General features: G+C 41.1%; 1 protein-coding gene across 13 annotated transcripts in view; it reads right to left on the bottom strand.

Moving 5' to 3' along the window:
- Positions 1 to 23,978, bottom strand: part of LOC138761898 (contactin-associated protein-like 5) — a 1,131,905-nt gene that overhangs the window by 255,145 nt on the left and 852,782 nt on the right. For all 13 annotated transcript variants that reach the window (XM_069934835.1, XM_069934832.1, XM_069934834.1 and 10 more), the window contains 3 exons: positions 19,910 to 20,037; positions 7,546 to 7,716; positions 4,686 to 4,904 (listed from right to left, as the gene is read on the bottom strand). In XM_069934835.1, coding sequence (XP_069790936.1) covers positions 4,686 to 4,904; positions 7,546 to 7,716; positions 19,910 to 20,037 — 518 coding nt within the window. The remainder of the gene's footprint in view (positions 1 to 4,685; positions 4,905 to 7,545; positions 7,717 to 19,909; positions 20,038 to 23,978) is intronic.

The raw sequence follows: 23,978 nt of genomic DNA, 5'->3' as shown, positions 1-23,978 counted from the left end.
GATCATATATTGTTGAGATAGACTAGCAATCAGCTCAGTAAGAATTGAATTCACATCCAGCCGACTCAAGATGTGTTGAAACAGAAAGCTTTAATACCAACAATGCGTGCAACACCAATATCAAGTGAGATATCAAGTGAAGAGACTACAACCACTAATACCGAAACATCTACACGGCAGTTGTCAGGTGAAGCACAACAAGCTACGTCACCTACATGTGTACCAGCAACACAGAGCCCAATGGTCGCAGCCAAATCCACAAGATGGTGAAGCCACACACTGCCACCAGTGCGATACCGATAAGAAGTATTTAAAAATATTTGTGTAAATAAACTGGTGTACAAGTTCAGTTACTTAAGTTGCACTGGAAAGAAAGTGATAAAGAACACTGAATTTTTCTTTATCTTAAGGAGGGATATTATATAGTCAGGAAATTGTGAACTTTTTTGTAACCGTATAAGAATACCCCCTTCTCACTTTATTAACTGCAATATATATGTATATGTGTGTGAACAGTTTCCTGAGATGGTGGAAGACATCAGTAAGTAAAGACTCTTCTGTTATTTGAATCTTGCATCTCTATGTTATTTAAGAAGCCTCCCAAATAACTCCAGAGATATAACAGAGGGTTTGGGTTATAACCATCATGCAGCCTAAATTTGTCTACATATTTATTTAGTATTTTTTTAATTTTTGTATTTGACTGCATGCAGGGTCTAAAATTTTTTAAATAAAATATCCCAAAAAAGTGTACATTTGTTCAAGCATTCAATGCACACATACTTTTGTCACAGGGGAAAATAAATTGCACAACTGAAGATTTGTGTGCGCCCTGACCACTAAAACTTAGAGGGAACATTGATTACAGGAGCTGTGAAGCTTCACCTCTGTCAGCTATATCATTGTCAACTACATCAAATGGATGAAAATGGTGGCACTGCCAGAGCTGCTTTAACGGCAACACTGTTGCTGGTGCAGACCAGCGGAGAGCAGGGACTGGAAACACGGCACTCCCGTGGGGCCCAACTGCCCAGCCGACTGAAGTCACCTCTGTAAAGACTTTAAATGGTCTGTTAAAGGAGCCAATAGTGGTTTTATTTAAAATCCAGCAACCACAGGTTCTGTGCCCAAAATGGTGGTGTCTTTGATCGACAACAACCATGAGGGGTTATAGAATCTGGGAAAGCAGAGGACTGGCACAAGGCATGAGAAAACAGAGGCCACCCCTTATCTGAGAAGAGGAAGCAGAGGAGACGACACACAGGGCAGTGACCAAGGGCACTGATCAATGAGGGTATTGCAGCTGAGAACACACAGACGGGTGTTGGTGATTTCAGGAGACTGTAGCCTACTGGAGACTGCGGTCAAGGGACACACACCAGGCATCGGTGCTGGAGACTGGCTGTAAGAGTACCAGGTATTGAAACTGGGATGCAAGAGGGGGCTGAGGACACTGAAGATTTCCAAATCATTTCGGAGGTTCGGATCTGGAGCTTGGATTGCTAATGGTTTGGACTGGACATCGTGTGGCTGCAGGGTCTGTGGGAGCACTGGAGGCGAATCCACGGACATTCTGTAACTCTTTTGTTTCTCTGACTGTAAGGGGAACTTCAAGCAATTTCTGTCAAAGGCAAATCTGTCTGCGTTACAGCAGACAAAAAAGGAAATGTTGTGTAATATGACATTTCTTTTATTAAATGACAATAAATTGAATCTTGAATCACTGTGCCAGTGTTTCTTCCCACCCTCTGCCTGTTGTACCCAAGGAGAGGCTGATCTGTCTGGAGAGCACACAAAACAAAGCTTCTCACTATACCTTGGTACATGTGACAAAAATAATTTAATTCAAATACATTCAATCTGAATTGTTAAGTCTGTTTATCTTTCCATGGATGATCGTTTCCAATATTTAAGTAGTAAAACACAAAAATGCTGAAGAAACTCAGCAGGTAATGCAGCGAGATTGACTCTGGAGACTGTTGCAAGGGGTTCTTAGCATCTGCTTCACTCTGCCTCAGATCTACTGCCTCTCACTGTCATAGTGAAGTATCTTCATAGTTTCAGTGCAAAGACACTGATTCCTATAAACCCAATACCAATTTTCACGACTCAGATTCTCAGTGGCTCCACATTGTTTCTAGCCCTGATTCAAAATGCTTTTGAATTAATACTTCTTGGTTGAGAGCATGCTGCAAGTTATTGGCAAGAGTGTGGATATCCCAGTGGCCATGCATTTTAATACCATGTCCCATTACCTTCCTGACATGTCTGTCTATAGTCTCATCCACTGCCAGACTGAGAATACCCACAAATTGAAGGATCAACACTTAGTCTTCTGTCTGGGCACCCTCCAACTGGATGTTATTAAGATTAACTTCCCCAGTTTCCATAAAATTCCCCCCCCATTCTTCCCCTGTCGCCTTTCCCCCAGCATGCACTATCTCTTTCCCCCTTCCCTCTGTCTCCTTTCACAGAGCCAAAATTGATTCTCACCTTTCCTCATATCATATCCAATTAACACCTTTCGTTGGTCTGGAGTCCTCCCCCCGCTCTTCTTCCCCCTTTCCCTCTCCAATCTTTATTCAGTCACCTTCCTATTTTTTACTTATACCTTGAAGAAGGGGGTCAGGCCTGAAACATTGGTTATATATCTTTACCTCCTATGGATGCTGGGAGACTAGCTGAGTTCCTCCAGCATTTCTAGGTATTTTTAGTACATTCACTGTGTCTTCAACTTTGATGTTTCACTCCTTCGCAACAGTTTAAGCAAATGTTTACACAATGTCAAGGCTTGGCATGAGGCACTTGCATCACATGATTATGCCAGATCGAGCCCTACCTTGATGCTGCTGAGGAACAGACATCCCCATTTCACCTTGTATTCTATCTCAGCCGACTCCAACCAGACGCATTAATGTCGACTTCTCTGATTTCTGTTAATACCCTCCCCTGTACCTCTCACTTTCCTTATTCCTATTTCTCCTTTCTTCCAGTTCCCCAACCCCTTCAATTCCGTCTCTGATCAGAGAGCTGCCCTCTCCCTCAAATCACTTCTTAGCTTTTTTTTTCTCTTCTACCCTCCTTCCTGCACCCACCTATGACTTTTTAGCTGTTCACATATACTCCTCCCCATCCCTTCTTCTGGCCTCTCCGTCTCCCTCCACCTTTTCATTCAGGTGTCTGCCTGGCTTTTTTTATTATTAGACCTGACGAAGGGCCCAGTCCCAAAATTTTGGTTAACCTTTAAACCCTATAGATGCTCCATGACCTGGTGAGTTTTCCTAGCACGTTTGTTTATTGCGTACCAATTTTTTTGATTGATCATGCCGCCAATATTTATTTTCAACCCTTAAAAAACTATTAAATATGAAATAAAAAAAATGAATAATAACTTGGAAAAAACACTTGACAATTACACTGGACAACAATTCTTTTCAAAAGGTTTGCTTCCTGAATAAAGATTGGGGATTATGATGGACATCTTCAAGTTGAACACAAAGATCATTTCAGGTTTGCTATATCACTTAGGAAGTTGGAGAAACATTAAATTAACTTTTATTGAATTTGACATGTTTAATCACATAATGATGCTGACACATTGCGTTAGTTCAACTGACCTAAAAAATGTTTTGTCGCTCATTTACCTTTGTACTCAGCATCTCGTGTCCAACAATAATCAGCCAGCATTGATGGATTCCAGTTGCCCTGATACCGCCTTTCCATGATTGCAATGTCCTGGTGAAACCTTTTGCCATGTTCATCATGACCGCACCAAGATCAGCAGGGAAGAAGTACAGGTGCGAATGCAGAAAATGAATTTATTTGCTTGAAGTAGACTTAAAATATGACAGGAAATAACAAAAATAGGTTAAATTAAAAAAAAGGTACTTAATAGGAAATTTTTAAGGTGATTTTCATGATCAGCAGCCCAAAATCCATAAAATACACCCAAAAGCTTTAAGGAAGCAATCTTTCATTGTCCGGTGTAATTGAACTCATGATGCAAGCAGAAGTAATATTTGTACCTTTCCTTCTTGTGGTCAAGCGGACTCTGCTAAAACAAATGGGCTTGTATAATGGTGAGTCCAACAGCAGGCCATTCCAACCTGGTGCAGGAATCGTGTGTTGGTTACCCAGTATACACTCCAGAACAGACTCCTTGTGGAGTGCAGTGGGGGAGTATACCAATGGAATCCATCAGCAGGTTTTTGGAGTGCCACATTGGCATGTCCAAGCACCAAGTCATGAACTTGCTGACAATACTGGGCTGTGGGACTACTGACTTTATCAGTAAATCCTGCCCACTGCAATGGATGAGCCAGGTTTGATACAAAGAGGCATCTAGATCACCTGTCACTAGGCATGGCAATAGTCTGGATTTAGCAAGAGTTCCAAGTACTATGAGGGAAACAGAAGTAAATTAGAATAATTGAACGCTGTGACGTATCCAAGTCAACATGACTTTCCACCTTTGATTCTAGTGCACAACTAAACAACATATATCCCTGAGAAAAGTTTGGACAGATAGATGAATGGGAGGGTTATGGAGGGCTATGAACCAAGTGCAGATCAATGAGACTTCCAGAATAACAGTTCAGCACAGTTTTTGTGCTGTTCTATGGAATGTTGATGAGCTGTACAGTGACCTGTTCTTGTGTTGATATACAACAATTAAAGGTCCCTACCGACAAAGAGTTGGCTGTTGAGCTGCAAGTGGATGTGTCCATCAGCTGGGGCCTCCTGAATCTTTCTTGGCAGCTGATCCACTTGGAGGGATGCCTCCTTGATGTTTCGCTCGACTCTCACGTAATGCCACTGATTGTTGTTCAAGTGTGTGGAGGACTTCACAGTGATCTCAGATGGACCGTTGCCCACATCAAAGGAGAAGAGCACTTCCATTGGAGCTAGATGATCAGATATAAAAAGGTGTTAGCAATTTCAACACAAATAGTTTGAGGAATAACTGGAAAAGTAGCATGATGGCAAATGAGTAGCTAGGAAAACCTTAACAGGCAGAACAGACTTGCACTGGTGCAGGGCAGCAGAAAACGGGGAAACCACCCACCATTTGAGAAGGAAAAGCAGAGAAGATGACCGTACAAGATGGTGATCATGGCTCTGGACCAGTGAGGGGCTCTCAAGATTGAAGAACAAACAGGTGGTGAGATTTTGGTGACTCGAGATGAGGAACCCATACAAGCTGTGGGGTCTTGGTGACTGCAGTCAAAGGACTCACACCAGGCTGCAATCTGCTGGAGACTGACTCAAGACTGGCTGAAGGGTTCCCAGGTATTGAAACTAGGACTCAAGAGGACTCAATGCCCTCAACATTGCTTTACTCAATTTATTTGTATGGCCACATGTGAGGGCATCAATGGTAAGTTCATCTGCCCATTGGGGATCCATTTGGCTGAATAACGGGTGCTAAAATGAAACAGACTGACATTTTATAGTCACCCCCCAATGATAGTCTGGGACTTTGAGTCAGTGAGGGGGATGTGGGAATAGTATCAGGGAGGTGTGTTTATAAATGCCTCGAGTTCTAGTGGGATCATTTTGTTTGTTTATTCATTTTGAAACCTCTGGGTATCCCTCATAAAGGTAATAGATGTTGAGAAGACAGTGGTGAGTCGCCTTCTCGAATGACTTCTTTCCTGGTGAAGGTTATGCCTCCTTGTTCTGGATGTAATTATTTTTTGTATCTACCCTATCAATGTTATTAATCTTCGCACAATTATATTGCCTCTTAATCCTCTGTGTATGACAAATACAAACCTCGTCTCAATCGGGCATGCTGTTACATATCAGCAAGATGGAAATCCATCCAGATTATGATCTAATCACCGGAAGGCAACTATTTAACATTGACATTAATTTTTTTTTGTTTTTTCAGTGTGAATGATGACAATCAACAATGATGCCAATTACTGAGATAAGATTATTTGTAATATTTGCTTTTTTGTGTTGGGAAAATGTACATTAGATTCCTGTGCTTTTTCATTAACAAATCATTGACTTTGACAAGAATCAAAATACTCCTACTTTCTTTAAAAAAAAACACTAATAGGGTTTTATTTTTATTCTCAATTTATAAAATAAAAGAAAACTGCTATCTCTTGTCTGGATGGTCATTAATTCCCTTAGTAACAGATCTCCTAGCAACGACACTGTGGACCAATATTTAAGAACAGTTCTGTGTAGGTGGCTGTGTAAATATTGGGCCAGATCTCCATGGACTGGGTAGCATCTCAAGATGGGCACCATTAGTTAGACATTTATCTGGTACGAGGGTAACACAAAAGCTGCAGACTTCAAAACGTTGACTGACTGTTTCTACCCTCGACCAATTCTTTGCTCATTTTTCTGGCATTAGCTAGCTGGAAAATCAGCTGAACAAGAAGAATGTCTGAAACTTCAGTGAGTGATGGACACAGTTATCTCCCACACCAATAAGATTGCGATGAGGCCACGAGCTAAGTGGTCCTGATGAAACCCGAACTGATTGAATCAAGAAATTGCTTATTTCTGAGTAACTTGATCAGAAAGTTCAACAGAACAGGAAGACCAATAAAATTCAAACAATTTCAATTGCTCCTATTCTGAATCAGAGAGATTTATTGGTGAGGCATTAACTATCAGTTTATTGCTCAATGGGTTCAGTGTTCTTAAATACCAGACACTACTTTCTGTCCAACAGTTAATCAATTAACACACAATGATAAAAAATATTACATTTTACATTAAGACTAGAAAACTGTTGATACAAAACAAATGTTGCACGGGCCAGAATTCATAGGAGCAGAAATAGACTATTCATCCCATTGAGTCTGTCCTACTATTTAATCATGAGCTGATTCATTTCCCCATGGGCCCTTAGCCAGGCCTTCTCCCCATAACTTCCGATGCCCCGACAAATCAAGAACATTTCAATCTCTGTCTTAAATGTACCCAATGACCTGGCCTCCACAACTGCCAGTGCAACAAATTCCACAGGTTTACCTCCCTCTGATTGAAGAAAATCCAGCTCATTTTTGTTCTAAACAGACATCCTTCAATCCTGAAGTTGTGCCCTCTTGTCCTAGGTGTGTGTTTTTCATACTTTTTCTTTCCATTCACATACCAATTGATACTGAAGTAATTCCTGGTCCATAGGTGCTCTGTGATTAGTAAGGGATTACTTAAAGTGGTATGTGAGTGGAAAAAAAAAGTTTGAAACCACAATTTTAATCATACCTAACAGACTCAATATGTGCACAGTTTCATAACTCCAAAGGAAATGGGCAAATGACAATTTTTCTCAAGCAAAATATTTCAGTAACAATTGGGTCTAGAGTGGTGGTTCCCAACCCTTTTTCCCCACTCACATACCACCTTAAGTAATTCCTTACTAATCACAGAGCAACTGTGGCATAGGGATTATTTAAGGTGGTATGTGAGTGGAAAGAAAAAGTTTGAAAATCAATGATCTAGAGCTACATGCACCCAGGGCCTTGCTTTCAACACAGATTTTAACCCCGAATTCTTCTATTGTGACATGACACTTACAATTTAGCTCAATCCTTATGAAGTCCTTTATTCCAAGATTCTCCAGGAAAACACCTGAGGAAGCAGTCGTTTTGAAGAAAAATGTGATGTCCGCACTGAGCTCCCCATGGAATGTTGGGAAATGGAGGTAGGAGGACTCGGTGTTAAATGAAGCAGCATTCCAGTAATTCCCTGTATGAGCAGTTATAGAGGAGACCATGTAATTCCTTCACCAGCATAAAATAGGTCAATGCATAAAAATACAATAAGATGCTCTCAAACTCTTGGCATACAAATGATTAAATTCTGCTATTTTTTTCTGTCAAATTTCTACCATAATCCCCATGGAAGGAACATAGGAATTTTCAAGTTCATTGAGTTTCAACTTTATTGAATTGTTCATTGTCATGTGTCCTGAGATAGAGTGAAAAGCTTTTTTTTTGCGTGTTATCTAGGCAAGTTCAACACCTATTAAATACATCAGGTTGTCCAATAATAGAACAGAAGTGCAGGGTTCAGTGTTCCAGTCAGTCAAAGAGTGCATAGTATAGTGTGACTAGATAAAGTATAGGGTATAGAGGAATATAAAGCTACAATGAAAGGGCATCTTCTTTTTCCAATGAGAGGTATATTTAACTATCTGATAATATCAGTAAAGAAACTGTCTGAATCCAGAAGTTTATGTTTTTAAACTCAAGGGGAACTGCTCTGCTCAAGACCACAAAAAAATCATAGAGATTTATGAATACAGCTCAGGACATCGTTCAAACCGTCGCCCCCACTGACTTCATCTATACCTATCAATATCTTGGGAAAGCCGCCAATATATTTAAAAAAAACATCCCTTAAGGTAGGTGATGAGAAGATGCTCAGTCCCTGAAGACCACATCAGCATTCAATAATCTAACTGATCCGACTATACACTTAACTTCACATTCCTCATAACGTTTCACCTCCTTGCTTCTCGAGTACCTACCATGGCCATAGAAATATTCAAAGATTCTTCTCCACCATCATCTGAGAATGAGAATTTCAAAGATTCATAACTGAGAAAAAAAATCGTCTCATCTTAGTGTTAAATGGACAATCATCTGACGTGGACATTTACCCCCTCTATAAATCTTTGTCCGCGAAGCCAAGCCAAAGAAGAAGATCTATTATTAAAGAGTGAATCCTAATTCTGGATACTTTCCCAAAATAAAACATCCTCTCTTTATAAGGGGGTCATATATTTCAACAAGACATCTCTCACTTTCTGTTTAAACTCCTACTGATAAAAGATAGCTCTACCTAAATATTCCTTATAACTCAACCATTTCAGTTGAGAGCTCATTGAACTTAATCTGAACTTCATCCAATGCATTAGCATTCTATCTTCAATTAGACCAATACCACCTATGATGGGAGTAAAATGCACAATACTGGAGACACTCAGCAGGTCAAACAGCATATTTTAAATAGCAGAGATAAACATATCTTTGCTATATAAAGTATGCTGTTTGACCTTCTGAGTCTCTCCAGTATTATTTTTACTTCAAACACAGTGTCTGCAATCTTTTGTGTTTTACTCCATTTATGATGGAATGTCACTGAAGTAGAAGCTCCTTTCTTTTGCATGAATAAATGTTCATATAACATCCCAATGGGTTGCTGCACCTGAATACTAGGCCTTGGCCAATTCTTCCACAGAACATCCTGTGATAGTACAGATTCTGTCACCAATGTGTATATGTACAGATGGTAGTGTAGGATGACTGTGATTGGCTGAGAGTGTAGCCACGCCTACTGGCACGTCTTAAAGGATTGCTCCTAGCCAGACCAGGTCATTCTGGATTGGGTGACCTACTTGTGACGTGCTCCAGTCTTTTAGTTAATAAAAGCCTTGGTTTGGATCAACAAGTCTTTGGTTCTTTCACACGCACTACACATCTGTACTTTTATTGCATCCTAAAGTTTTCCAATCTTTTACCAGGTAAATGTCATGCTTCTTTTCACAGAATCCCTGTTGTGCGCGTCGAAAGAACTAAAGACTTGTTGATCCAAACCAAGGCTTTTATTAACTAAAAGACTGGAGCATATCACAAATAGGTCAACCAGTCCAGAATGACCTGGTCTGGCTCAGAGCAATCCTTTAAGACCTGCCAGTAGGTGTGGCTACACTCTGAGCCAATCACAGTCATCCTACACTACCATCTATACATATGTACATATACACATTGGTGATAGAATCTGTACTATCACAATCCCTTTGCATAGCAATGTTGTAAACATTTTGGTAAAAAGCTCTGTGTTATTTAGCCCCTTCTGCATTTGCTAGAAAGGACAAACAAAGCTGAACTGCAACCAATTGGGCCATAAACTTCTCTTTCTCCATTCCCATGCTGATCTCTTTTCTGCAATTACTGAATATGTTCCAGTGAAACCCAAAATAAATTTAAGAAATGGCACGTCAACCTCCCACTAGGTAGCGCTCTCTTCCTCAGTCAACACTGAAGTTAGCAAAACCAGAAATTCAATCATTTCAATTCTGCATTTTTAGCATTCAAAATTCGATCTCCCACTTGTCTGGCAGTAACAAATGTTAACTGCCTTCTCCCAGAGATTCCATGTGCTTTACCTTTTTTAAGTTGACTCCAACATTAGTCTCTCTTGTTCTCCACTCTATCAGTTTACATTGAAATTTAAATTAAATATTTTAAATTTATAATTTAGACATACAGCCCTTCTGGCTCATGAGCCTGTCCTGCCCAAATTCTCCAATTGACTGACACCTCCAGTACTTTTTTTAAAGGGTGGGGGGGGCGGAAACCCATGCAGACACGGAGAGAACATACAAACTCCTTACATACAGCGCTAGATTTGAACCCCAGTCGCAGGTGCTGTAATAGTGATGGACCTCTTCCCTTTTCTGGTCCTTTTCCTCTGACTTACACCTGAGACATTAAGCCTTCTTCTCTCTCCATTTATGCTCACTTTCAAGACTGGAGTTACTTGCTGTTAAAATTAAAACTAGTTATTCCAAAACACTGAAGTCATTCTTCCTTAGATTTCACTCACTCAACACTTGTGTCCTCATGGCATTAAAACTCTTCCTCAGTTGCTTAACCAACGGCTGTGTTTTGCACTCAGATTTAATAAAACATCAGACAGAATTTTAGAAATGGGAAAACGTAGCCACTGAGTTTGTGCTCAGTGCAAACAATCAAACATAAATAATTTCCATTTTTTTTTCACTTGCCTATAGAAAATCAAATAGCTCTGACTGGGTATATAAATCAATTTTGTTTCACTAATACGTGGTCATAGAACCATAGAATTACAGAATAATTCCTATATCTGGAATTCAAGCTACCGGCAGTCTCAAGCAACCGGCAAAAATATTGTGGAAAATAAATGGGTAAAAAATACAAAAGTTTAAAATTGGAGCACCTCACAATTAGTTCTCCATTCAAGCAACACGCACTCTCAAGCAACCAGGAAATTCACTTATCCGGCATCTACCAATCCCTCAATGATGCTGGATACCATGGATTTTACTGTAGTATGGTACTGGAGGAGCTTTAGAATCAAAGATAGAACATGACAGCACAGAAACGGGCCTCTTCAGCCTTTCAAGTCTGTGCCAAACCATTTTTTTTGCCTAATTCCAGTGACATGCACCAGTCCATAGCCCTCCATACCTCTCCTATCCATGTACCTGTCTGAATTCCTTTTAAATGTTAAAATTGAGCCCACATTCACCATTTCAGCCAGAAGCTTGTTCCATACCCCCACCACTCTCTGTGTGAAGAGGCTCCTCCCTCATATCCCCCGTAAACTTTTCCTCTTTCACTTTTAACTCATGTCCTCTGGTTTGCATCTCACCTACCCTCAGTGGAAAAAAAGACTACCTACATTTATTCTGTCTACACCCCTCATAATTTTAAATATTTCTATCAAATCTCCCCTCATTCTTCTATGCTCCAGGGAATAAAATTCTAACCTCTTTAATCTTTCCCTGTAACACAGTTCCAGTAACTAAGATGGGTAACATCTTAGTAAATCTTCTCTGCGCTCTTTCAATCTTATTGATAACTTTCCTGTAGATGGGTGACCAAAACTGCACACAATGCTCCAAATTTGGCCTCAACAATGCCTTATACAACTTTAACATAAAATCCCAACTCTTTTACTCAATACTTTGATTTATGAAGTCCAATATGCCAAAAGCTCTCTTTACAACCCTATCCACCTGTGACACTATTTTCAGGGAATTATGTATCTGTATTCCCAGATCTATCTGATCTGCTGCACTCCTCAGGTCCTACCATTTACAGTGTAGCTTTGTCCTTCCAAAATGCAGTACCTCACACTTGTCTCCATTAAATTCCATCTGCCATTTTTCAGCCCATTTTTCCAGCTGGTCCAAATCCCTCTGCAAGCTTTGAAAATTATATTATATTCCCAGAAATGGAATCTATTCAGTTCCACTCCTCTGTCTATTCTCTTTACCCCTGTAGAGTCACAGAATCACAAAACCAAGCTCTTCGAGCCATTCAGTTTGCCTTATCTATCAAACACCTTTTTACAGTAATCCCGTTTTATTCTCCCACATTCCCATCAACTCCCCCCAAATTCTTCTATTCACCTACACACTGGAGACAACTTACAGTGTTTAATCTGTGCATCTGGGATATGGCAGGAAAATGGAAAACCTGAGAAAAACCCACAGTCATGTGGAGAACATACAAGCTTTATACAGACTGCCCAAGAGGTCAGGATGGAGCCCTGGTTGCAGGAGCTGTGAGACAGCAGTACGATAAGCTATCTCATTCTGCCACTTAAATGTTTCACACCAATCCAATTCCTTATTAACTAACACCACTGGGTGAAAGGTGAAATGTTTAAAGAGAACATGAGGGGGATCTTCACATAGAGAGTGTGGTAAGAGTGTGGAACAAGTTGCCAGCTGAAGTGGTGAAAGCGGGCTCAATTGACATTTCAGGTAAATGTGGATAGGAGCATGATTGGGAGGATTATGGAGGACAAAAGGATGAGACAGCATAATAGTTCAGCACAGTCTGGATGGGCCAATTAGCCTTTGCCTGTGCTCTCATGCCCTATGGTTCTATGATTCAGTTTTTCCACCATCTTTCCACTAGTTCAGAGCTACTCCATAGACAAAGCAGTTGTGTCTCACAACTCTTTTAAATTTATGCCCAAAACATGACCTTGGTGACTGTGATGAGTAGAATTGTGTCTGCACTTCAGTTGAACTAACTGCTGTTTTATGAAGATTCAACAGAACATCCCTGGTTTCATAATCTATGTATTTTACATTTGAAGCCCCAGATCTTCATAGGCTTCACAAACCATTCTCCCAACATGTCCTGTCACTTTCAAAGATTTATGCCCATATACATTCAATTTCCTCTGCTCCTGAAGAGACTTTAAAAAGGTATAGTTCAGTGCATATTTTATGTTCTTATGCTTCCTACCAAAAATAATCACTCTATTTCCCTGGTTGGAAATGATCTGTCATGTGCCACCCAATTCAACAGCCTGTCCTCACTTTGCTGAAATATGTTTTCAACCTCAGTGTGTATTATGTTTCTGAGCTACCTCCCATCTGCAAACATGAAGACTACAGTTTGCATTACCCAGTTCAACTTATATCTCAGTATATATTTAAAAACAAGTACAATGGCTTATACAACTTCTAGATTGAGAAACAATCACTGCTTTCTTTTTTTTAGCCTCTCACCTAATTTTGTAAACATGCCTCTGCAGTCAAGGTAAAAGAAATTATATTATACTTAACCAAAGATCCTTCTGATACACACACATCAGTTGAATTACCCTTAGGAACCCCTCCATGACTTTGTCAAAGAACTTGCTCAAATTACTTCTGACAATCCAGTCACGCACAATTGTAACTTGTGCTTTAGTTTCTAATTTAGTTTCCAAGCACATTTGCAATGTGTATTAGAAATTTTTTTTTCAAAAATTTTATTCAGTAGTACAATACTTTTATTGATATAATACAATGGGTAGATCAAATTATTACTGCACAGCCAACACTTTTTAGAAATAAATTACTTCATAATTTTATTTAAACGTGGTATGAATATGAATATATTAAAAATAAAGTGTATTAGTTGAATGAAGCAAATTGCTGTGGGTATTTAGCAGTCTAAGGACATATGGAAGGTAAATACATACATCAGAGTAAAACAGGAAAGTTTACAGATGCTGGGGTTGAGTGCAAAAGACAGAAATGCTGGAGAACCTCAGCAGGTCTCACAGAATCTCATGGAAGCAAAGGGATACAATCAACATTTGGGATCTGAGCCCTTCATGAAGGTATAAGCATAAAGTGGGCAGGCGCCTGAATAAAAATGAGAAAGGAAGGGGCAGGAGGAGGAGCACAGATCCACCTGCAAGAGGTAATAGATGGATAGGAGTGCAGAAAAGGTCAGAGGTGGATACGAGGGCAGAAAAGGTCATAGGTGGATCTGAGGGCAGAAAAGAAAAATGCTGAAAAGTGATGGGGGGAAGGAGTAGCTCTCTGAAATGAGAAGGAAGGGGGTAGGAAGATGGAGGAAAGGAGACAGAGGGATAAGGAAAGAAAGAGACAGGTCAGGGCCTAACAGAAACTGGAGATCGATGTTAATGCCATTCCATTGGAGATTGCCCAGACTGAATATTAGGTGTCGTTCCTCCAATATGGCAATAGCCTTGGTTTGACAGTGCATGAGGCCATGGACAGATATAGGGTGTGGAATTGAAATGGGTTGCCACTGGGAGGTCTCCATTATTGCAGTAGATAGACTGAAGGTGTTCAAGAAAATGACCAGTCTCTCCGAAGCCACAACAGGAGCACTGGTTGCAAGAGATAACCCCTGCAGAAGGAGGGGTTCACTTGGAAGGACTCTTTGGGGCCCCAAATGGTGGTGATGGAAGAGATGTGGGCACAAGTGTAGCATTTCCTGCTGTCATACAGTAGGTTCTGATGGGGTGATTGGTGGGAAGGGAGGAGTGAATGAGTGATTCACGGATGGAGCAGTCCCTGCATAAATCAGAGAGGGCAGGAGAGAGGAAGATGTGTCTGGCGGTGGAATCACATTGTAGCTGTCATAAATTGCAGACAATAATATGTTGGACATGGAGGCTGGTGGGGTTGGAGGTGAGTACAAGGGGAATTCTGTCCTTGTTCCGCGAGGGGTCATGACAGATGTGCAGGAAATAGTGGAGATGTGGGAAAGGGCTGAGTTGATGGCAGTAAAGAAAAAGCCACATTGTTTGAAGATGGATGACATATCAGATGTCTGGAATGGAAGACCTCATTCTTGGAGCAGATGTGATGGAGATGGAATAGAATCCTTATAGGGGACATGGTATGAAGAGGTGTAGATGAGGTAACTGTTGAAGTTTTTAGGTTTGTAGAAGATATCTGTAGCGAGTTTGTTTTCAAAGGAGAGTTAAAAATTGAGAAAGTGTAGAATGTTTCCAGAGATAGACTAAGTGAACTTGAAGTCAGGATGAAAGTGAGCAGCAAAATGAAAACATAAGCTCATCATTAGTGTAGCGCCAATGTGGTCATCGACATCGTGGGGAGGAGTTGATGACCCCATGTAGGCTTGTAGCATAGATTGCTCCACATAGCTAACAAAAGGCAATATAGCTGGGGCCCACTTTGACTTGGACAAAGTGGGCTGAGTCAAAGGAGAAGTTATTGAATGTGACAACATGTGCTACCTGGTGGAGTAGGGTGGTGGTGGATAGGGATTGATTGGGTTTGTGGTTGAGAAAGAACAAAAGGGCTTTGAGGCCTTCAGTATGGTGAATGGTGGAGTATAGAGATTAGAGGTCCATGGTGAAAATGAGGTGGTCACATTTAGTTGTTGAAGTGATGGAGGGCATAAGAGATATTGTGGGAGTAGGTAGGGAGGGACTGGGCCAAGGGGATAAAATGGAGTCAGGGTAAGATGATACCAGTTTGGAGGGGCAGGAGAATGAGCAATGAGCCTATTGGGATATTTAAGTTTGTGGATTTTGGGTAGGAGATAGAACTGGGCAGGTTGGGGCTTGGAAACAGTTAGAGTCTGTGGGAGGGAAATAATCAGAAGTGAAGTGTAGAGAGATCAATATGCCTGCAGGGTGTGGAGAATCTAAGTGTGTGTGTCCAGGAGGAGGACAGCATATACTGAAGAGATTTCACGTAAAAATTTTCCCCTCTCTTCAACAGGTATTCTGTGGTTCCCTCTCTCACTGCTCCTCTTCTATGGTTTCCCCAACCTCACATGGGGTAGCTGTCCCACTCTTCCTTCCTTCCCTCTTTACACTAGCTCCTTTCCCACATTTAACTTTTCTCAATAAAGGGTTTTAGCTCAAGACCTCACCCATTCTTTTTCTCCCATTGATCCACTTGTCCCTCTGAGTTCCTCCAGCAGATGGTGCTTGGATTTAGATTCCACCATCTGCAGTATCCTGTGCGCCTTCAGTTTATTTTACGCCTGCCAAGTCTTTTCAAGGCAGGTCAGTTTTAAGGAAGTTTTTTGTTCCCTTTCTTTGACAGGAGTTCTGTGAGTTTCCCTCTTTCTCCTCCTCCGTGGATTCACCAACACCATCCTTCCCATCCTATCCTCTTTGCAATAGCTCCGCTTCCACTTTTAACTGGTCTCAAAACATTGGTCATTCTTTTTCTTCCACTGAATCTGCTTGACACACTGAGATCTTCCAGCAGTTTGTAGAGGAACTCAGAGAAGGAGGGTGCAGAATGGAATTGTCACCATTTCGGTTCAAAACCCTCGACTGAGACCCAATCCAGAATCAACATGTTGACAATTCCTTAACCCCCACTGATGCTGCTTGATCCATGGAGCTCCTCCATCAGAGAACTGTTTTTGCATCAGAGTCCAGTATCTGCAGTCTCTTGATTCTCCAGATTAGGGACAGCACAGACCATCCATGATGCTAGATGAAGGGCAGTTTTTTTTTGGTCACCTTGCAGATTGACAACATGTGATCAAAGAGCTACTGGGTGACTACTAGACAGAGATAGGGTGGTAGGTAGGTAGGCAGGGAGATTTCAGGCCACATCTCTCAATAGAAATATTTTTTTTTCCCTATTGGAAAGTGTGGAAGTAAGTCTTTCTCTGAAAAAATAAACAGCAGAAAAGAGATTCTCCAGCACTTTTTTATTTGCTGCAGATTCCAAGACTTGAGTTGCTTGCATTTCATAGTGAGACCAGATGCACAGAGTTGAGTTCAAGTGGACAACATTCAGAATAAGCTACCAGCGATGAATCTTTCCTCCAAGAGATTTTGACCAAATCCTTTCAAAATGCTATACTCTCCTGTCTTTGGAAACAAACACAATTTCAAGCATTTCACTATTTTCTTCGTGATGCTTTCAAATATTCCATTAGGATTGTCGAAAGGTGATACCACTAAAACTTGCACCTCAAAGGTACACTGACCCTCAGCGGAGACAGATGGCTGTCTAGAGAGAGACCACGATGTAGGGGTGTGCAGTGTTGTGGTTGCGCACTTACCTTTGTTGGGAGCATACCGGTCGCCATTGATAACGTAACTGAAGTGACACGTGGGAGTAGTGTGTATGCGCGAGTGTGTTAAGTGCCAGTATACGGGTGATGGATCTCAGAAGCAGAAGGAGAATAAGAGCACCAGGAATGCCCATGTGGCAGTGAGCCAATTAGAAGGTCAGAGGGGTTTGGCTGGCTAGTGTTTGGGGGTTGAAGAATGCAATGTTGTGTCTAGTGGTTAATACAGAAAGTCGACCATGGTGTGCTTATAAGCTGTGGGAAATCAGTGTCATTTCAATAACACTATATTATGCTGTAATGTTCTATGTTCTACATTCAGTGACGATCAGTGGTCTAAATTTCTTTCTTTCATTTATTATGTTTGAGCACAGGTGAGTATGTCCTTGCATTGTTTTCACACGACCTTCTAATTTAAAATGGGTAGTGATGAGGATAAATCCCTTAAAGGAGCAGTTAGGAAGGTCAAGCTAAAGATTCTCCTCCTTTTAATTAATAATGCACCAGCGTGGTTCATGATCCTCTCTGCCCTGAGCGTGATGAGTCAGAAGACGAAGTACGGTTTACTTGTGGAGCGCCTTCCAGATCAGATTGCCTGTGAAGTGGAGGATGTCTTAGTGCATCTGGATGGTAATCTCACATGCAACATGCTTAAGGGAGATCTTGGATGTTCTGCAGCAGAACTAGCACATGGCTCTATGTAAACCTTGCCAAGAGAGTGTGTGAATCTGAGTTCAAACTCAACACTCTGTGATCTGGCGAGTTATGTTGATCATCTTTGGGAAAACATGAGATTAATTACTCCAACCTACTCCTATGCAGCAGCCATCGCCCACTGTGTATGTGCTGAACGATTTACACTGCTGTACTCGTGTTCTTTCATCATGACACTGTTTGCAAATCACTTCAGCCCGTTAATGATGGTCCTTACCACACCACCTGAAGACTTTTGTGATTGACCAGAATGGAAAAGCTGACACATGTTCCATTGACAGGTTGAAGTCTGCGAATATCGACAGCCCATGTTGTGTGTTGGAACCAGAGTCAGAGAACCAGTTACACCCTTGCCCAGTCAGAGCATGTGTCGTCAGTTTTGCACTATCATACATACGAGGTCAGTCCGAACCGTCGGCTGTCCAATCCATGATATAGCGGGACAGTTCCAATCCGCCACCTCCTTGCATGGTTCAGAGGCTGGGGTGTGAGGAAAGGGACTGTCATGTACTCACCTTTGTCCTAAGTAGTGCCGGTCACCACTGATGATGTAAGTGAAGCCAACGCACGTGAGTAACTACACCCATGTGCAAATATTTTAACTGTCAGTATGAGGGTAGGAAGAGGAGGGTGAGAGTGTCAGGATCACGCATGAGGTGGTGAACCAATGAGAAGGTCAGAGGGATTGGTCTGGGTGATGTTTGGGGAGTTGAAAAATGCAATGCTGTTTCTCATAGTTAATAAAGAAAGTTGTCTTTATGGTGTGCTGAAAGAAATGAGTGAGTGCATTCTTTATTTGTTTGTAAGCTGTGATTACTGAGTGTTATTACAACAGCAATGTTCAGTACGTTGGGATTACAATACTCAATTTTACCTCGAAAAGTATAGACAAAATCTTGTCTTAAATAGCACTGTCAAAAATAAGTTGAATTGTTTTGAGGAGAAAATTTATATATATATATATATATATATATATATATACATTTGCTCTTTGTGATTTAAAAAAAAATGACCTAGATAAAGAAGCAGAATGATGAGTAAGTAAGTTTGTGGATGATACAAAGGTTGGATGATTTCTGGATAGTTCTGAAGGGTGTCGTAGGTTACAAAAGATATAGACAGGATTCAGAATTGGGTGGAAAAGTGGCAGATGGAGTTCAATCCAGGTAAGTGTGAGGTGATGCATTTTGGAAGGTCGAAGCAGAAGGCTGAGTACAGGCTTAATTGTCAGATACTTAAGTGTGTGCAGGAACAGAGAGACCTTGTGGTCCAAATCTGTACAACTCTCAAGGTTGGCTTGCAGGTTGATAGGATAGTTAAGAAGGCCTATGAGATGTTGGGCTTCATTCATAGGAGGATTGAGTTCAAGAGTCGAGAGGTGATGTTGCAACTCTACAAACCTCTGGTGAGACCGCACTTAGAGTATTGTGTTCAGTTTTGGTCACCTCATTATAGGAAGGATGTGGAAGCTATAGAGAGGGTGCAGAGAAGATTTACAAGGATATTTTCTGGACTGGAAAATAAGCCTGACGAGGCAAGATTAGCAGCACTGGGACTTTTCTCTTTGGAGCAAATAAGGATAAGAGGAAACTTAAGAAAAGTCTACAAGATTCTGAAAGGCATAAATATGATGGACAGCCAGCGCCTTTTTCCCAGGACAGGAATAGCAAACACCAGGGGACATCACCCCAATGTAAAGGGAAGAAAGTTTAGGGGAGACACCAGAGGGAAAGTTAATTTTTACACAAAGAGTTGTTGGTGTCTGGAAAGCCTTGCCAGGGATGGAGGTGGAGGGTGAAACATTAGGAACATTTTACAAAATCTTAGACAGGCACATGAATGAAAATAAAATAGAGTGTTCCACAGTAGGAAGGGTTTAGTATATGTTTCTGGTATGAATATATGGGATGGCACAACTCTGAGGGCCGAAGAGCCTATATTATGCTGTAATGTTCTATGTTCTACATTCAGTGACGATCAGTGGTCTAAATTTCTTTCTTTCATTTATTATGTTTGAGCACAGGTGAGTATGTCCTTGCATTGTTTTCAAAGGCCAGTAATTGAGTCCCAAACAAGCACTTTAATCCCAAGAGGCATCTTATAGAAATTAACTAACGGACACTTACCATCACCATGACACCATAATGGTCCGAGCTTGAAGGCAGCTTCTGAGTTTGTCTTGTTAATGTCTCCAACAACAATCTGAATCACGGGCAGGTGGTCTTTGTGTGAAAGGAACCCTGTGTCATTGGTCCTGTCAAAAAAAAACAGGATTTCACCCAAAATTACTCCCTGGTACAATTGTAATAGTCCACTGATTGAAATGAACTGGGTTTTGCCTGTATACCTACCCAATGAATCAAAAAGGCTTCAATCAGATTTAGTCATCAACAGTTGCTCAATAGCAGCAAGGAAATGGTAAGTTCAAATCTTACCCCAAATACTTTTATTTTTATTTTCTTTTGGGTTTCAGCCCAGTAACGTGCCCTTCCAGCCCATGAGAATGCACCATCAATATATATGCATGTAATCAATTAACCTACCAATGGTGGAGGGGTAGCAGCTGTTCCTGAACCTGGTAGTGCGAGTCTTGAGGCACCTATACCTCTTTCCTGATCGTAGAAGCCAGAACAGAGCATTTGCTGGGGGATGTGGATCCTTGATGATTGCTGCTCCTCTCTGACAGCAGTTTTCCCTGTAGATGTTCTCGATAGTAGGGAAAGTTTTATAGGTGATGTCCTGAGCTATTCCTGCTATCTTTTGCAGGGCTTTATGCTGAGGGGTATTGGTTTCCCTATACCAGACTGTGATGCAGCCGGCCAGCACACTTTCCACCACATATCTGTAGAAATTTGTCAGGTTTTCCAACATCACACCAAATCTCCCCAAACTCCTGAGGAAGTAGAAATGCTGATGTACTTTATTTACCATGCCATTTGTGCGTTGGGTCCAGGAAAGATCTTCCGAGATAGTGACTCCCAAGAATTTAACTCACTATCTTGCCATTCATTGCACTAGCTGCTATGCCAACTGTGCCAGCCCACTAAAGTCAATTTTGGTACTTAAACACTTTCAGCCAGTTGGGAAAGATCCAATTGCATTATTTTAAGAATGGTGTCTGTATACTCTGTGGTGTCCTGGCCTAGTATATCTCTCAACCAGCATTATCATTAATATCACATTTCTGCTTGTAGGGACTTGCTGGGCACAGAATACTATAGCTGCCATGTTCTTTCTTTAGGAAATCAATCAAGTTCTGAATTTGTAAAAGGCTTCCATTAAAATGAAAAATAATTCTAGCCGCCGATTGTGTGTCTTTGTAGATAACCTTTCCATTTTACTACTACAGTTGCTTTCTAATTTACTCCCAGTGTAGTTTCATGCCAAGTGAACAGAGGTTGTGGCATAGTTTATGGATCTAAATCAGTGGTTCTCAATTTTTTTCTTTCCACTCACATACCACTTTATGTATTCCCTGTGCCATAGGTGCTCTATGATTGGTAAAGGATTGCTTAAAGTTGTAGGTGGGTGGAAAGAAAAAGTTTGAAAACCACTGTTTTCATCATACCTAACTGACTTGCTATGTGCAAGGTTTCCTAACTCCGAAGGAAAATGGGCCAATGACAATTTTTCTCAAGCAAAATGTTGCAGTAACAATTGGGTCTAGAGTAGTGATTCTCAACCTTCCCTTCCCACTCACATACCACTTTAAACAATCCCTTACTAATCACTGAGCACTGATGGTATAGGGATTACTTAAAGTGGTATGTGAGTGGAAACAAAAAGGTTGATAACTACTAATCTAAATATACATGGAACGCTGCCATCAGAGAGCAGAGGCAATCATCAAGGATTCACACCACCTAGGGCATGTTCTATTATCTCTCCTGCCATCAGGAAAAAGATATAGCTGCCATAAGACTCACACCACCAAATTCAGGAACAGTTGCTAACCCTCCACCATCAGACCTTATATAACAAACTCAATCAGAGACTATTTTAAGGACTCTTTGCACTTTATTATTACTGAATATTTACTTTTTTCTATATTGTTTGTTTGCACTTCATTCTTTGTTTACATTTCTCTCTTTTATATAGGTATATTTCTTGAGTACAGTTTTTTGCACACCAATAAATAGAAATTCCTCCTGACTACAATAATCTCTAAGTTAGAATCCCAGATGCAACAAATTCACTGTTAACCTTTGTACTTTTGAAAAATAAGAACTGGTTTGAACTTAGAATCATGTCTTAACAATGCTATGTTTTGGTTTAATTAAATCATATCTCACATGAGTGTGATATTTGACATATGAAATGTAGATAATATTGCTTGGCCAATTATCTGAAAATTAATGTCTATCTGGAAGGGATGATGGTTAAATCGTGATCTAACAGATGGGATTGAAGGATTGACATTTAGAACAGCAGATGCTTTTGAGGGCACAGTTGGCTATGTACAAACGAAGGGCATTACCTGATGAACAGTTCATTTTACAACTCTGCCCAATAGGTCAATGGGGAGGCATGTGCAAAAGGCTGCCAATTACTTTACTGCTTCCTTTGCTTGATAGCTGAAGGCTGCTTGCATCCTGCTCTCTCAGCTCTCTCATCAAGTGTGGGTCACAATTTTGTTTCATTAATTCATAGGATCTGGGCATCCCAGGCAAAGCCTACATTTTAATGCCCATCCCACATTGCTTTTGAGAGGGAACAGACACTTTCTTGGACTGCCAAAATTCTTCTGGTGAAGATGTCTGGGGCAGTGAGTTCCAGGATTTCCACTGAGCAACAGTGGAGGACCAGCAATATATAGTATTTTCATGTAAGGATATGGAGATGGATGTGATAGTTTTGCCATGGAGAGATCTTGTAGAGTTTCTCCAATTGTAATTCATTTTGTAGATTGTGTACATTGTCAGTTTGTGGGCTGGAGGTGGTGGGAATGAATACTCTGGTGGCTGATAAGCTGCCAGTCAAGCCACCTGCTCTGTTCTTGATGTTGCTGGAGTGGCGTGTAAATTGAAGTTTAGATACTGCATATCTAGAACTAGCAGGTAGAGAATATACACATCTTGCAGATGCTGGAATCTTGAGTAAACAGTGCAAAGGTGGAGGGACTAAGCAGAACAGTCAGTATCCATGAATAGAAGTGCCTCAGATTCATGTGATAGGGCTTGTTCCAAAAATTTCTTTCCCCTGACAGTTAAGGCACATCGAACGATTCATACATGATCGGCCAATTCATGCCCAACATGTCACAGTAGGTTATGAACACAGGCAGCTTGTAGCAGTGGGGGAAGCTCTGGTTGGTTGGCAGGAGGACATGAGGGGAAAAAATAGAGAGGAAAGGAGCAGGCCCAGGGAAAAGCAGGTGTATGATGTGCATTTGAGAGAGAGAGGGGGAGAAGGTATTAGGGAGAGTGAGAGAGAGAGAAAATGAAAATTTGAGACAGGGAAAAGCACAGAAGAGAATTTGAGTGAGAAGAGCAGATGGAGAAATGAGCTGGGGATAGGTAATAGTTGGGAGGGGCTGGAAATCCATGGTGATATCTGTCCCTTGGTTGGGTGAGACAGTGTCAGGCCTGCTGCCTTAATAAGTTCAGGATAAGATGATGGGGGGGGGGGGGGGGGTGCCGGAGAAAGATCTGCATTGAGGGTTTAAGTATTTAACAAAGGTGACATCAGGAGGCAGTAACCCTGCTGTATTTATAAATATAAAATTCAAATATTAAAAAAAAATATAAAACTATCCAAAAGCTCTTCACATCCTTAGTGTCATGTCCATTCATTCCTATCATTGTACATCATTACATATGCTCTCTATTGAGAAGTATTACCACCACTGTGACACCTTTACTCCATCCTCTGATGTCTGGGTGTCCTCCCCTTGGTCTCAGCCCTTCAGTACCCGATGACGGACAGATACTAGCCTGTAGTCCTAAGGACATACTCCTGCAACCTGGAATATGCTAGTCAACAGCATTTCCGCACAAACGTCTCGGAGAGCTTAAAGACCAACAGGTTTTGGGCAGACCAAAGTGTGTCTTTCACCGAGTCGATAGTCTTCCAACAGTTCTGGATGTCTGACTCTGTGTGCATTCCGGGGAACAGCCCATAGAACATAGGTCTGTTATGATGATGCTGGTGATGAACCGTGACAAGAATCCTTGCACCCTTCGACACAGTCTCTTA

The sequence above is a fragment of the Narcine bancroftii genome, chromosome 4 (genome assembly GCF_036971445.1).
Source record: "Narcine bancroftii isolate sNarBan1 chromosome 4, sNarBan1.hap1, whole genome shotgun sequence".
Lineage (NCBI taxonomy): Eukaryota > Metazoa > Chordata > Chondrichthyes > Torpediniformes > Narcinidae > Narcine > Narcine bancroftii.
This window is presented reverse-complemented; position numbering and strand designations above follow the sequence as displayed.